This window comes from Harpia harpyja, chromosome 2 (assembly GCF_026419915.1).
Source record: "Harpia harpyja isolate bHarHar1 chromosome 2, bHarHar1 primary haplotype, whole genome shotgun sequence".
In the NCBI taxonomy this organism is placed as follows: domain Eukaryota; kingdom Metazoa; phylum Chordata; class Aves; order Accipitriformes; family Accipitridae; genus Harpia; species Harpia harpyja.
Window position 1 is genome coordinate 46,879,148 of NC_068941.1, and position 16,248 is coordinate 46,895,395.

Consider the following 16,248-nt stretch of genomic DNA (forward strand, 5'->3'; position numbering starts at 1 on the left):
TAAAAAAATTCTTACTCTTGCTGATTGCTCTGTCTTTGCTCCCATGGAAGTATTTGCATTTTCCAACATGTTGCTGTATATTTTTAATCCCACAGCACAAGCAAGAACACAGACCACGCGCTGAATGTCAGATCCTTCAGGCCACAGTTGTTTCAACAGATGGACAGTCTGGCGAACCTGTAGTCATAACATTATGAATAGCACAAATGACAGCTAAAATAAGTCACAAAAAAAGGACAAGTCTTATCCTTTACAGTTCCATCAGAGAAGGGAAAAAAAAGGGTATGAAAACTACAGAAGGAAAAGTGGGCACAATCATTAGTAAAAATACCTCTTTTTTGTCATGTCCCTGAGGGCACCAACAGCCCTGACTGTCCCTGCCCAACCCCTGGGGCCTCCTCCCACCTCCCCTGGGCCCCATTTCAGCCCCTTGGGGCCATCAGTCCCTGCCCCAGCAATGCTGCAGCAGTACCTGTCTCCAGCTCCCCACAGCCCAGCAGGCTGACAACCCGGTCTAGCCTCAGCCCATTCCCAGGGAGGTGCCTGATGCCCAGGGTTGCAGCTGCCCCCCGGCTGCCCTGCTCTTGACTGGGGCAGTGGGACAGGCCCTGGCTACCAGACCCTGCCCTGCCACCCCCAGGGGAGATCCCACGGCCCCAGCCCCAAAGGAAGAGCCACCCGTCCTTGCTGCACCCTGGTGTTTCTCTGCTCCTAGGGTATCCAATTATTTATTGAACTTGCTTCAGGAAAGATAATCATAATAAAACAAAATATTAGCAGTAGCCAGGCTTTAAAATGCTTTCTGATTAACACCATTTTTTTCTGGACTGAAAAAAATTAGCTCACTGGACCAGTATCATTCCCACTGAAGTCAAAGGAAGCATCACGGCAACCCCATGCAGCGCTACAGGCTTGGGGAAGAGTGGCTAGAAAGCTGCCCGGCAGAGAAAGACCTGGGCGTGCTGGTTGACAGCCAGCTGAACGTGAGCCAGCAGTGTGCCCAGGTGGCCAAGAAGGCCAATGGCATCCTGGCCTGTATCAGAAACAGTGTGGCCAGCAGGAACAGGGAGGTGGTTGTTGCCCTGTACTCGGCACTGGTGAGGCCGCACCTCGAGTACTGTGTTCAGTTTTGGGCCCCTCACTACAGGAAAGACATTGAGCTGCTTGAGCATGTCCAGAGAAGGGCAACCAAGTTGGTGAGGGGCCTTGAGCACAAGTCTTATGAGGAGCGGCTGAGGGATCTGGGGTTGTTCAGTCTAGAAAAGAGGAGGCTGAGGGGAGACCTTATCGCTCTCTACAGCTACCTGAAAGGGGGTTGTAGTGAGGTGGGTGTTGGTCTCTTCTGTCAGGTGTCTGGAGATAGGACAAGAGGAAGTGGCCTCAAGTTGAGGCAAGGGAGATTTAGGTTAGATATTAGGAAGAATTTTTTTACTGAGAGGGTTGTCAAACATTGGAATGGGCTGCCCAGGGAAGTGGTTGAGTCACCATCCCTGGAGGTATTCAAAAAGCGAGTGGACAGGGTACTCCAGGGCATGGTTTAGGAGGCATGGTTAATGGTTGGACTTGATGATCTTGAAGGTCTTTTCCAACCGAAATGATTCTATGATTCTATGATTCTATGAAGCCTTGCTGTTGTTCTCTGCAGGAGCAGAAGTAGAGTCACAACACTGCTGTGTAACTTAATGCTCGGGAAAATGGCAGGAGTATATCAGGCACTAAAGGTCATTACGGTACCATAAAAATACCGATTTTTTAAAGTTGAAATATTGTAAAACTACTGCTTTAATCATGCAAGCACAGACCTTGCAACTGCAATCAAGCTCTTAAAAAAAATTCCCAGATTGTGAACACTTCAGTTAACAGAGTGTGCAAGCCTTAGCAGCTGCAATAGCAAGAATCAGATTTTGAGATATCCCTACAGAGGAGGTTGCTGCTGGCAGCAGCACTGACTCTCGCTCGCTGCTGCTGAATGTACCCTCCCACACCCTACCCTCAGGAGACAGCTGCTGCCACTGGGGTGAGACAATGGCCACAGTGCACCCAGAGTGTAGTAGCCACAGCCCTCCATGTGGCTAAGGGTGGATTTATGCCACAGATGGTGCTTTCTGCTGAACGGGCTGGTTCCCATCTTCTGCAAGACAAAGGCAATCACCAAGACGGAAACATCCCTTAAATGGCATCCCACTAATCAGCTTCCAGCTGAACCATCCTACTATAGTGGACTTTAAAGAAAGAAACAGCTTCAAGCTGCTGTGAAGAAGAAGGGGCACAGAGGAAACCTTCTCAGACTCAGGGTGTCACTTAAGGATGAGAGCCCCCAGTTCTGGCTAGGAGAGAATTTCAGGTAAAGGAATGGAGGAAGACAGTCAACCTGAGGAGAAAAAAGAAAAAGGATCGAAGAGGTCAAAGTACCTCTTTTTGTATGCTTTTCAGGCTCAGCTTGAGATGTTCATACAGACATATTAATGGTTCTTTGCTCCTGACTAGGTTTTCACAGGCACATCGCAGATCTTGTTCATACTAGAAGTGCAGAAGTCAAAGTTACATGCAAAAGTCAATAGATACAATGCATCAAGGACTACTAGCCACAGACAGAAACCATTCAGATATATGTCAATCCTCAGCCTCCAAGAAATTGTAAATTTCAGCCTCCATCTATTGTAAATAAAATTTTTAAAATTACATCCCTGGCCTAAATGCTAGTCTTTGTCTGGCATATTACAAGTCAACTAAGATACATGATACTGAAGATGTAGGAAAGGCTGTATCTGAGACTATCATATCTTAAGTGAACAAGGATGTGAAATGAGACTAGAGACAAAGGGCAGGAATTTGCCACCAATCACAATGTCTTCCTGTTAAGGATTTCAAGATCAGTAGGTTAAAGAATCATAAAATGAGCCACATATCAGTGCTCTATAATTTTAATATGTAAAATGTAATACTCATATTGAGATATTTTAATTAAATCTGCTAAGTAGAACTAACGCCATTATTGCAAACAAACAACAACGTTGTGTAACTTACCTTTTGAAAAAATAATCTGTGTTTATACACACTCTGAACATGATATCCGTAAACTCTAAGAATATCATACTCCTGTCCTGAAGCAAGCACAACGTTGATTTTCTTGGACAACAAATGAGCAATTAAAATAGATAAATAGTCTGTTTGGAGAGAGGTCAGTCCTATGTCAGATAGGATGATGAAGTAAGGACAGCTTTTCTTCAGGAAAATCTCCCATTTGGATGATAAACAACTGGAAAATTCTGTATGAACAGTGGTGCTTGTGTTATGCCTCAGGTGTTCTATTAACGCAGTACGTAAGAAAAGAAAATGAGGATACGGAAAGTACATCTGTTCTGCATCCTGTGGGAAATAAAAACAATGAAATTATTCAGTTACATTTGTTGACACAATGAACAGTTTCCTAATCCTGATTAGGATTAAGCAGTTAGTTTTGAAGGAGTGCAGAGGTTTAAACAGCGAACAAATGTTACTTGTTCAGTACCTTGAAGAAAGCAATGACGTATTTTGCTCCTTTTTCAGTGAAATCCTGCAGGAAGCATTCAATCTGGTAGAAGAAATTTAGATACTGTGTTTCCTTATCTAAAAACATTAGCAGTAAGGAATCCCCATCTATCACAAAGAATTCAGACTCAACAAAGTCTTTTAACAGACTGACATACCTGAAAGAAAAAGAAATAGCAGGTACATAACATTACTCCAAGAAAAGCTGGGGACATGGGACAGAAGAAATTTGCTTACTAATATATTTTAAAATAAATGGTTTTGTTAATTAAATTGACTAAACATTAAATGTATAAATTAAATCAATACCAAACCATCTTTCTTGGATCTAAGGTTAGTCCTAAATAGCTTGCAATTCCTACAGTTATTGAATGTATTAGCAGTTGTCTCCTTTACAACTCCGGATACTTTTGTAGCATCTGAGGCTTCTGTGACTTACCTGGCACCTCTTGTCCATGTCTGCTTACGCAGAAAGTGTTATCTGTTCTATAAGAAATACCCCACATGAGATAACCACAAAATATATTTTGAGAGCCTTCCTGCCTGAGTTTCCAGCTAAAAATAGCAAGTGGGTTATCAACAACTATCATGACAATGACAATCATAGAATCATAGAATCATAGAATCATTTCGGTTGGAAAAGACCTTCAAGATCAAGTCCAACCATTAACCATGCCTCCTAAACCATGCCCTGGAGTACCCTGTCCACTCGCTTTTTGAATACCTCCAGGGATGGTGACTCAACCACTTCCCTGGGCAGCCCATTCCAATGTTTGACAACCCTCTCAGTAAAAAAATTTTTCCTAATATCTAACCTAAATCTCCCTTGCCTCAACTTGAGGCCACTTCCTCTTGTCCTATCTCCAGACACCTGACAGAAGAGACCAACACCCACCTCACTACAACCCCCTTTCAGGTAGCTGTAGAGAGCGATAAGGTCTCCCCTCAGCCTCCTCTTTTCTAGACTGAACAACCCCAGATCCCTCAGCCGCTCCTCATAAGACTTGTGCTCAAGGCCCCTCACCAACTTGGTTGCCCTTCTCTGGACATGCTCAAGCAGCTCAATGTCTTTCCTGTAGTGAGGGGCCCAAAACTGAACACAGTACTCGAGGTGCGGCCTCACCAGTGCCGAGTACAGGGGAACAACCACCTCCCTGTTCCTGCTGGCCACACTGTTTCTGATACAGGCTAGGATGCCATTGGCCTTCTTGGCCACCTGGGCACACTGCTGGCTCACATTCAGCTGGCTGTCAACCAGCACCCCCAGGTCTTTCTCTGCCGGGCAGCTTTCTAGCCACTCTTCCCCAAGCCTGTAGCGCTGCATGGGGTTGCCGTGACCGAAGTGCAGGACCCGGCACTTGGCCTTGTTGAACTTCATACGATTGGCCTCAGCCCATCGATCCAGCCTGTCCAGATCTCTTTGTAGAGCCTCCCTACCCTCAAGCAGATCGACCCTGCCTCCCAACTTGGTGTCGTCTGCAAACTTGCTGAGGGTGCACTCAACAACTACCTCCCTCATCTAAGGAATGTCTATGGCAAGAAAAATACCTTAAGAGTGAGAGGAATCCAATCACAATACATTCCTTCAAGAGAGCAAAGAATTAAAAGACTTCTTCACCCCCTTCCTATTTCAGAAAACTATGAAATTTGATAGAATTTGCATTAACCAGTCTTAGGTCAAACTTGAAACAAATCGTTTGCACTGAAGATGGCAAGTATAAACAGGCAGCACCTCAGCAGTTAATACATCCTAGGAACTTACTGCATTCTCCAACTCTTTAAGAATCCATGAAAGTCCAGGAACATGATGTTTTACCCAGGACAGACCAAGGAGTCAGAAGAACTTTTGCAGGTCCAGATGAAGAAGAGGCAAGCCCTTCTAGTAAAGGTTCTTTGCTTTCATGTTTATCTATTACATACTACACTATTACATACTACAATACTAATGCATATTATGAGAACATCCATACTCTAATGGTAAGAACATGCTTGTTTTCTTCAAGGCTGTCAAAGTGCCTGATACACATCATCTTAGATCCACACCTGGGAATAACCAGCTTTCCCTTCTGGCTGACATCAACAGATTCTGGTTTACAGGCCCAGTTTGTTATCCGATGCAATGAGTAGCCTTCCATGAACAAAAACTATGTAAACTTCTGTCTTACACATTTAAATTGTCTGCCTTTAATTAACACTAATCTTTTCAGCATGTAAGCTCCAGAATGAAGAGGAGACACTTCACTGTCAATGTGAATGGCACTATTGCTAATCCTTTTCCACATCAAGCAGGGAAAGGAATTAGAATCAGGAGATGCAGAAGATCATGCATTAGAACTGACGTGCAAAAACACAGAAAGTATATATGAAAAGGAAAATTTTGTAGGAAAACTGTTTTAAATGCTGTAAAAGTAGTAGCCTTAAAACATGTGAGGAAACACGCTCCAAAAAAGCATAACAATTTGAAAAATAACCCCACTGTACTTACTGAGCTCTTGATAAGGATGCCCAAACGTGTAGCCTCAACTTCTTCAGGAATTCAAGATGTTTTCTTATTTCCAAAATATCCACATACATGGTTATTGATAGAACCATAAAACCATAACTCATCAATTAATTACAAAAGAGCCAAAAGGTAAGACACCTCAATAAAAGCCACAGACACGAGCATAAACTAGTAACAGCTTCTCACCAGGGCTTTGGGAATCACGTTCATGCTGAAGAACTATGAAATCCTCTCCTTCAGTTTGTGATGCCTGCTGTGTCACTTCCTCAGTGGTTGAGATGCTATAAGCATTACTGTAGTCTGGGTCTTCGGCTTCTTTTTCTCTGTCTTCCTCTTCTTTAAGCATCTGTGCAACAGCTGCTTCCGCTTTGTCACTGGTTTCATTCTCCTCATCACTGTCACTTGTACTCCCACTCTCTTTATCTTCCTTTTTTGGAATGAAGCCTGTTTTCTCACTGTCGCTACACTCACTATCCTTATCATCATTACTAGCATTCTCATTTACATCATTATGAACGACTTTCTTGAAATGATCTTCTGCAGAATCCATCACAGATCTTGATTCTGGCATCCAAAAAAAAGAAAATTCTAAGTAATCAAGAGATAATTTTCAGGAAATAGGGTATGCTCTGAGGCTTCAACCATTAAATTATCTACTTCATAATCACACTGGAATAAAACTTTAAGAAAAATCAGAAAGCATTTTCTGAACATCCCTGTGAGACATATTTGCATTTTAAAATCAATAAATGTTGTTATGAACTGTAAGGAAAACATCAGCTTTTGTCTTTCTTAAAGTTTACTAAAGACGAGCGTTACATATCTGTTTTGCGTTTTGCACGAAGGGACCCATGGGGGGTTAGTCATGATTTGCTGTATTAGTCGTATCTACATGGTATGCTCCAAGAAATTATGTGCATTTCCTGGTTCAAGGGACTTGTACCCACGCCGTTCGTGCTAGTCCAGTCACAAGTAGACACACCACAACATCTTCATTGCATGATGGGGGTAATAATGGTTTGGTATCAATCCCATTTTTTAATTCAGTTTTAGCTTTTTTCTTCTTTTTTTCAAGGGTAGAATTCTCAAATCTTGAGTGAGCATACAATTGTAATGGTTAGGGTAAATCCCCACTTTACAAGGTCACAATGTTCAGTTCCTTTGAGCTAAAGAACAAGCAAGCAGGTTGGGATAACCCTGCACTGTTCCTACAACATCAGCTCAGTTCTTCTGAACTTCAGTTTTCTCTAGTTTCCATTCAGGTAACAGCCTCACACAGTATTTATTGTTGCAGTATTTGCCATTGTAATATTCACATGCCTTAGATATGGTTATCCTTCATTTTCCTGAGACCATAAAAGAACTATTAAATCTTTAGACGTCATTTTTAGTCTTATAACCTTTCTTAAAAAACTAACAAAATAGTGCAACCTCCATTTTTCAGATTTCACAAACTCAAAACTGAACTGCAATTTTCTTTTTGATTTTCACGTTGTGTTAGTTTAAACTTCTAGCAAATGAAGTTGCAGAAAAAAGAAACGAAAATACATTTTTATTATCAACTTGTAAAACACTGTACACGTAGTGTGCTATATTACAGTGGGGAGCTTAACCTAACTTTACAGTTGAACTTTAATACCTATTTTTACAAAATGCAAGCTATTTATACACATACAGCTACATAAAGTCACTTTTTGTGTACCTACATATGTAGTTTTTGTCAAGGCAGCAATAAACCTGAGACTTTTCTCCAGTTTCTTATCTAAATTGAAAAAGCTATATCAAAGGCTTGAGAACGCCATTCTGGGATGAATTATCTATTTTTGCATGCTGAAATTGTCGCTTACCTAGAAAATGGCCATTGCTACTTCAGCAATCTCCTAAGCAAGCGTGACTTTCTGTATCTCAAAATGTAAAGTGACCCATTCTCAAGGAAAGCAAAACTGTATCTGTATATATTCACGCATGGGCTGCTCTATTTCCTTTCAAAAAAAAGGCTTAAATACTTCGCTACATCGGTACTTTTCTGCAGTGCACACACTGACATCTGAGGTGCCTGGGGCTACAGCGTAGGCAGAGGCGACCAGGTGGCTTTGACACCCTGCCAGCACCCCTGTTGCCCCTCCACCCTGGAGGGTGCTCCCTTGCTGCCTGCAAAGTCCCAGAGGATCCCCTGAATGCGGTCCAGCCACCTCGTCCGGGCCCAAAACCAACTGCAACCGTAATGCAAACCCCAACCCCAGCTCCAGCACCATGCCTAAACCCAACCAAGCCCCCCCCCCTTCCCGGCACCAAGCCCAATCCTAGCCCTAACCGCAATCCCAGCCTCAGCCCCAAACCCCACCCTAAAGGCAACCCTAACCACAACTTCTAACAAAGCCCCGACCCGGACAGTACCTGCCGCCGCCGCCGCCGCCACCCCGCCTTTAAGGCGCCGCAGACGGGCGGCTCCGCGGTCGATGCCCCGCCGCCGCCGCCCGTCCCACCAGCTTTCGGTTTCCATTCCCGGAGGCCAGCCACCAAGTTCAGGTGTCATTTCCGAGTTGCCGGAAGAACTGCGTGCGTGAATACGGCACTGCAAAGTATCACCAGTATTTCCTTGCTTCCATTAAAGTCAGGGGGGTCCATGCTTCAGCTAACGGTCCAAGAGCCATTAAGCCTGCATTGCTTAAGAATTTTGTTAATGCAGGTCGCATACACAGTGCAGAAAATATTCATTCCTATTTCTGTCCCTTTATTCACCACAATCTATTCTTCTACCAGCCTGCTTTCTTAAAGTAGGACATTGCACGTAAAAATAAACTAAGAGATACACTTTACACAACTTTTTAGCATTTCCCGCAAATCCTTTAGCAGGAACAGCACCAGACGCCTATCACTTGGTTTAAAATAGCGAAGCCTTGATTCGCAAGGGAACCTGGGTACCCAAGTACTGTTGAAACAACATTTAGGAACCCAGAGTTTACATATCGGATTGTCTTGGCGAGAAGTGAAAAGCCCAGCTCCTCTTTAGATCAGATACAGCACAGAAAACTGCTGGATCCTCATGGATCCAGGTAAGTTTTCGACAGCCTCCCTGGTGGACAGCTGACACATTAACACTTGCCATGTAAGCAGATCAGAGGTCTTTTCCACATCCCACATTTCCTTTGAGACCTGTACAAAGATTCCAGAAACTCAGGAGAATGGTATCTTTCACAGAACAGTGACACACCCACAGTGCTCCAGCATATCAAAATTGTTTTGTTTAGCTAGCCAAGATAAGCCCCTGCTCCCTCCTCTCAGCACAATTCCTTTTTCTTTGGTAGGTAACCATCTGGGAAATACTTGGAACTATTTCCTTTCCTCAAATTAAATGCAAGATGATCTTTAGCCCAATGCTTCAACAGATTTTTAATATAACTTTTAATTAGGTCCTGAAGACAGACATTTAGATTCAATTCTCCATCCCTTTGGATGATGCATTTTGGTTCAGAAAAGTATATTTTAGGTCTGCTATTCACCTGAGTAAAAGGCAGATCAGACACTTGCCTGAGGAAGCTGGTGCCACCTCCATGAAAACATATTTAAGAAAGGGCAAAAACTCCACTCAGGCAGAGGAGTGAGGAGGCAGGAAAGGAAAAAAAAAAAAAAAAAAAGAGTTCAAACACCAAGGTCAGGTGCTCCTACGGAGGACCCTATGCTGGAGCAGGTGGATATGCCCTGAAAGAACCACAGCCTGTGGAAAACTCACCTTGGAGCAGGTTTATCCTGAAGGACTCACACTGGAGATGGGGTAAAGTGTCAAGAAAAACTGCTACGTCCTGACTAACCCCCCCCAACCCTCATCCCCCCTGTACCACTCAGGGGATGGGGAGGGATAGAAGAATCAAGAATGAAGGAGTGAAGTTGACCTGAGAAAAGAGAGGGTGGGGGAAAGGTATGGTTTAAATATTTTGTTTGTTTGTTTCTCACTGCCAAAATCTATTTTAATTGGCAATAAATTAAATTACTTTTCCCCAGGTCGAGTCTGGTTTGCCTGTGACAGTAACTGGTAAGCAGTCTCTCTGTCTTTGTCTTGACCGCAAGCTTTTCCATCCTATTTTCTCCCCCCTCCTGTTGAGAGAGGGGAGTGAGAGAAGAAGAACTGGGTGAACATCTGGTGGTTGGCCAAGGTCAACCCACCACACTTCTATATTTCTCTACATAATGCGTGAGGCAAAAAGGGAAGGGGTAGAGATAGGTGCTTGAGATGAGTATCCAAGACAGCCGTTCTTTCAAGCATGAATCAGAATGCCTAAAATCATTGAGCAGGTGGCAGTAACCATCTAGTGTAGAAAAACAGCTGCAAAAATTTTAACTTGAGACATCTTACGAAGGGGAAATTCAAATTGTAACTGCTCAGCAATCATAATTGGAGACCGAGGAATGACCTTGTCCCGCAGTACAAGGTCTAACTCCAGAACCATGTCAAACAATAGAAACAGGAATGTCAGAGATGAACGACTCTATATAAGGGAGAACAAATTCCCTTGTTGATAAAATAAGAAATGCTACAGTATTGATTTGTAATTACATGACTGGTGGTGGCACAAGTGTGTATAAGGAATCGGCTTATGCCACATTTTTGCAGACTCCCTGTAGAACCGCTAACGGCAGTAGGACTCTGTCCGATGCATTGTCCACTAAATCACTTTATACTTAAGCACAAATGTGTATTTAAGTGGTATAATAAAAATTCCGCAATACTTATTTGAAGCTGTCAGGAGCTGCCTATCTTAAGCTAAGTGTGGCAGGTACACTCACCCCAATAAAGACCAAAACTTCTTGATTGCTGAATGGAAAGGGTTAAACTAGAAGCTGCAGTTTGGGGTTCCAGCCGCACAGCCTGCGTGGCGGCTGGAGTCACTACACAGAGTGACACAAGTCACATACCCCAGCTAGCTGAGCCCACCAGGAGCACCTCATCCAACGAAACACTTCCATCAAGACAAGTCTCTGGACCCCTGACCATATATGACCACAAGTCCTGATCCGACCTAGGGTATAAATGGAGCCCTCCGGAAGACCCCTTGGAGCCAGCCTTCCTCAGAGCAGCGGGTCTGCAGTCGCAGACTCTCCCCTTAGATCAGGACACCGTCTAAGGAAACTTCCCGGGATTGAGTGCCTTGCCTTATCGGTGAGTGATATGCGCATTTTGAGTCATCATTCTAAACTTAGATTTGGTTACAGTTTGTGTAGTGATAGTTCCCAACTGACATCCTGAACCTGTAAATAAGTTGTGTTTGTCACAGTGTTTACAACCTAATATTCCTGTTCAATCTGGCTGTTATATCTCAGTATCACATAACATTCCTGTTCAATTTGACCATTGCATTTTGATATCATTAAAGAAAATTGACTTTTGAAATATATCACTGTCGGCCTAGTGTTTCTGTGACACTAAGCTAAGCTGTCTCCTTTAAAATAAATGCATAAATTCAAATTTTGCATAAGTTGTGCCTCAAATGTTTTTGGAATCTAGTCCTAAATTCAATACAGATGGTGCAAAGACTAGTACATGTCTGAATGGGAGAAATTTTTAACCCAAAGATTGAACTAAATATGTGAATATTTTAATTTCTTTCATTAACCTTACTGTACCAACACAAAATACAGAAAGTAGTGATAAGAAATGTGGTAATGTTTTGATTACTTTTCAAACAACAGTAAGTGCAAGGGCCATACCATAAGGAACCCTCTGCTTGTCTGGTCTAACTATAGCCATAGAACTTTGACCACATTTCTCAGAGGTCACTTAAAGAAATGCTGGAAAATGAAAGGAAAAGATTAAATGTGTACATGTTTTTATGTAGAAGAAAAATTCTTTGCTTAGTGTTAAGATAGAGTTATTATGAACAAGCTAAAGTTTTAAATTAGGAACTATCCAGGGTTACCCAGTCATTTTTATTAGTATTTTTACTCTGCATTTTCTCATTGAACTTTCTAAATGGTAAAACCCCAGTCATGTGCATCTTGTCATTTTTTCCTGAAACTACTCATCATAGAGGGCTCTCCAAATATTTCAGCTCCATTTCTTAAGATCGGCTAGATTTTGATACATTTCTATTCAGTTTATAGGAATCAAGAACAAGTCTCTCCCAGACTCTGGGGATCTGCATCTGCTCATAATGATTTAACCATTTATGTGAGGTTTCTGAAGTGGGTGTGCTTTCTAGCACAATGGTAAGCAAGGCACTAGAATAGGATCCCAACAGTGGTTTTGCTCTGGCGGAGGGAGGTATCAAGTTGTTTTGGGGGGGTGAACAAGCATGGCAAAACAGAGGGATAAGGAAGCAAGAGTCTGACCGCATGTAAACAGGTTGCTGGGCAGAATGCTTGTCTAGCCATGCACCTGCACCTAACCAGCACAGGCTGTCCTGTCTGCTCATTAAACTCCATTTCTAACCACCTTCCTGGGTGAGGGACTACCTGTTGTATGTGCATGTGTGTGTATGGAGGTCTGAGTGCCGGCAACTGCTGTCAGACCATGGGTCACAGGGGTCCATGTGTCTGTGGAACCAGAAAGAGGAGTGAGTGAGGGTATGTAAGTCAGTGTGCAATCCCTAGTGACTATCAAGCCAAACCTGCCAGCAAGCAGGTGAAGTGGCCTGGGAGCCAGGTATGCATATCTCTATGAGTAATACCCCTGGAGGAGCTGGCCACCAGGGTGTCCAGGCCAAATTCTGGCAAGCCCATAAGGTCTCAGGCTCAACTGAGAGACCTGTTTCCATGTGCACGTGAGTGCCTGTGCAGGAGGCAACTGGGGAGAGCCAGGATCCATGGCCAGCCACTGGATAGCCCAAGTGCACAGGCCCAGCTACTGGTGAGATCTGCATTGTACATATTTCAGGCCTTCTTCCTGATCAACCAGTGAGTGCTGAGCATTTCTCTGACTCTGTTGACCTATGTGGCCAGGTGTGTTTATATGTATGTGTTGTATCCATGTGTGTGTTTGTATACCTGATGGGGACACATGCTCAGCCCTGCTACTGGTTAGACCAAGTATTTTCCTAGAAAAGTAAATCTGATATATGCTATCAAATTTAAGAGGATGAAACAAACTTTTCCAGGTATAAAATCTGTTGATCATCACTAAATTGCATGTGGCTGTAAAAGGAGAGACGAAGAATTTGATGTTAAATAGAAAAGTGTTCTTCGTAAAATAAGAATGCCTTTCTCATGTGGCTGTTTTGAAATTAGATTCCCTACATGTTTGTCAAGCACATTAATATCCTCAAAACCAGTAATAAGACACAATCTATAGAATTTCATGTGCATTCTCTGAAATATATCCATCCTGGATACTAAATGTGTCCTTATAAGCCTTTTAATTACATACTTACAGCATTCACACTTTCTGAATGAGCTTATAATGGCTGCATAAGCAATTATCTTCATTTCTAGACAAGCATGAAAAAGGCGAAATAGCTGTTCTTCCATTATTACAACCCATTCAGATGCCAGTTCTGAGTCAGTGCATTCATTACCTGAGAAGTCTAAACAGAAGTGACATAAAATGTAAGCATAGCCATATTTACACACACAATTCTTCTCCAACCCATACAAAAAGCTGCTTCATACTAGTGTTATTTAAGTACTACCTCTATAAATTTGAAGTTACAGAAAAACAGCTAAAATCTTGAAGACTTACTTTTTATTAAAGAAAAATTCAGCCATGTTCTTCATCTAATTTTTTAATGATTGAGATCCTTTTACACCCTGGTAAATCTTTCCTCACTTTATATACACAGAGCCTCTGTTCTCACTCTCTTGTAATTTTGGCTAAATTGAATCTGATATGAGATTTCACAAGCATGCTCTTTGCCTCAGGATGAATAGGTGTTTCTTAAAGATTCAAATCTTTTAACAATTACTGAGAATAATTTTAGGGGAAAACAGGACTATTTTTAGCTAGAATTATTTTTCTGTTTCTTTAGAAACCTCTATTTTACAAGGCTCTACCCAAAACTGTTATGAAAATTTCCTTCCCTAACTATTTTATCAATCAGTCTTTATAGTATGAAAGCATATTAACTTTGTTAACATATACTAGTTCACATTATACACTGCAATGTAATGAGGCAGTGGAATTTTACTGGAGGCTTTAGTATTGTTCACGTTTAAGTAAAGCAAACTAAAGGACACCACCTCATCACAAGCACCACAAGGACAGCCCAGCCCTGGAAATAAGGACTTTGCTTTTTAGAGCTGTTCGTGAAGGATAAAAGATACCCATGGACAACCAAGGTAATGCTGGCATCCTAGCCCCTCCAACACATCTTTGAAACCCTCCCAGCATCTGGTGTCACAGATAAGTTCTACAGCAAGACTGACTCCAGAGATGTCTGGATCAATGGACAAGCAGCAAAAAATGCTGATGATGATGCTGCAGAAATATAGTTGCTTTGCAAAGTTTTACTATGATTAGTAGTAGGTAGTATATGTGTTAATTAGTGATTAGTCAAATTGTGTTGCACCCGAACACTTGAAGGGTATAAGAACCCTGCATGAAACCACATTCCAGTTTGGCTGGAACACCTCATACACATGAATAAGTATTTACCTTTCTAATTCTATACTTTGCTTCCTAGCCTTTTTCCTCAGCTGACATGGGCCAGCTGCAAAATTTATGTAACACAATACATAGGGCAGAAAAATTTAAATTAGTTTTGGTGTTAGACATGTGCGTTTTAAGTCCTAAAGAAAGTTCACCAAGACTTGGCCTAAATTCTATCCATAGGTAAAATATAATTGTACCAATTCAGTATGGATTATTTGCAACAGCCTACTGAAATCTCTGATTTTTCCTGCACAGACTAACCACACTGAACATGCCTTACTCTTTGTTTCAATCTCATGATTATCACAGAGAAAAACTGTCAAAGGGATGCAAACACAGGAACAGCAGCAAAATGCTTACTGGTGCACTGGATGGGGGACACAATAAGCAAACAAGTTTTGATTAGAGAAAGAACAACCATGATAAGAGAACAGGGGCAGTGCAAGCCTGATATTACATGAGATTTTGTTTTCACACACACAAACACACAGATGGTCCTCCAAATCTTCCTGCAATCTATACAGCAGTTTGTTGAAATTACACTGTATGTCTGTTTATAAAAACAGAATATTTACCTACCAATTTCTAAAAGGGGAAGTTAATATTCTTGTTTCATATCAGCCATTCTAGAAGCAATCAATAGGAACTGGCCAAAGTTCTCCTCTCTTTTGCTGTTGTACTCATTTAACACAGCAGCAAAATCTGGGAGATCATTATGAATCACCTAAAGAAAAACACAATTTACATTTAGTTTTCTGAGCAACTAGAAGAAAACATGAAACGCTATAATCAAATCAAATACTAGAGTTGAAGTTCATTATGATATAGCCACAATAATTGATCAGTGCAGCTGCTGGGGAGCTGGAGGAGCAGGGCCACTCCCTGCCGGTGGCAGAGCCAGCAGTGCAAGGCAGCAACCACACTGAGGGGTGCAGTCCCACTGCACCAGAGATGGGCAAGTGAGCAGGGCAGAGCAGTGGCAGCAAAGGGTCCTGCCAACAGCCCAGTCATCATCGGGGAAAGTAATAAGCCAAGATCAACCTAGGAAGCCCACACAGTAGCTCAGAAACAGGGTTAAGACAAGCCAGCTGCAGCCCAGCAGAACTTAAATGCTCCCACGGTTGGGGGAGCATAGGGGAAGGCTCCAGGTGAGGCTGGTTGTGGTGATGAATGGTAATAAGTACACTCAGGTCTCTGACCCTATCTGAGCTTAGGCTCAATTACTTTTCAAGCAAGTTTCAGGATCTGTGTATTAACTTTCAAAAATCAAAGCTGACATAAAACTAAGACCCATGTATTTTGCAATTTTGAAGCACAGAATTTCAAAGCAAATCCACTCATTAGCTTCAGGATTTTACAGACAACTTATTTTTTATTTTGTACCATTTCTAGAGCTTACACTTGAAGATATGATTTGGTACCTTCCTGAGCTTGCAAATCTACCAAAAGAGTATTTTAGAAAACGTATGTCTTCTATGCTGCGTGTTTCTTATTGATTACATAGGAAAGACCTTACTCCTCATTTCAGAAACTTATCATATGCTCAGTGAAAACAATGTTAGAACAGGATATCTTGGACTATGGTCCCTTTGTCACTGATGATCGAGTGCTGGGAGCTGTCTTGGTTTTTAGA

The 16,248-nt window shown here is 42.2% G+C and overlaps 1 protein-coding gene and 1 long non-coding RNA gene across 3 annotated transcripts in view; both read right to left on the reverse strand.

Moving 5' to 3' along the window:
• The window catches only part of LOC128137635 (probable ATP-dependent RNA helicase DDX60), a 49,982-nt gene extending 41,738 nt beyond the window's left edge, over positions 1-8,244 (reverse strand). The window contains 7 exon segments of the mRNA XM_052778745.1: positions 16-177; positions 2,413-2,520; positions 3,028-3,369; positions 3,512-3,689; positions 6,017-6,086; positions 6,221-6,598; positions 7,882-8,244. Coding sequence (XP_052634705.1) covers positions 16-177; positions 2,413-2,520; positions 3,028-3,369; positions 3,512-3,689; positions 6,017-6,086; positions 6,221-6,584 — 1,224 coding nt within the window. The 5' untranslated portion in view covers positions 6,585-6,598; positions 7,882-8,244.
• Positions 8,245-9,869: 1,625 nt separating this feature from the next.
• On the reverse strand, positions 9,870-14,319 carry LOC128152529 (uncharacterized). Of its 2 annotated transcripts, none has more exons than XR_008238682.1 (3): positions 14,204-14,319; positions 13,399-13,551; positions 9,870-11,821 (listed from the first exon to the last, which is right to left on the reverse strand). It is a non-coding gene; the product is annotated as an uncharacterized LOC128152529 (long non-coding RNA). The 2 variants fall into 2 exon arrangements; XR_008238681.1 differs by having other exon boundaries at positions 13,707-14,319.
• Between the last annotated feature and the right edge of the window lie 1,929 nt (positions 14,320-16,248).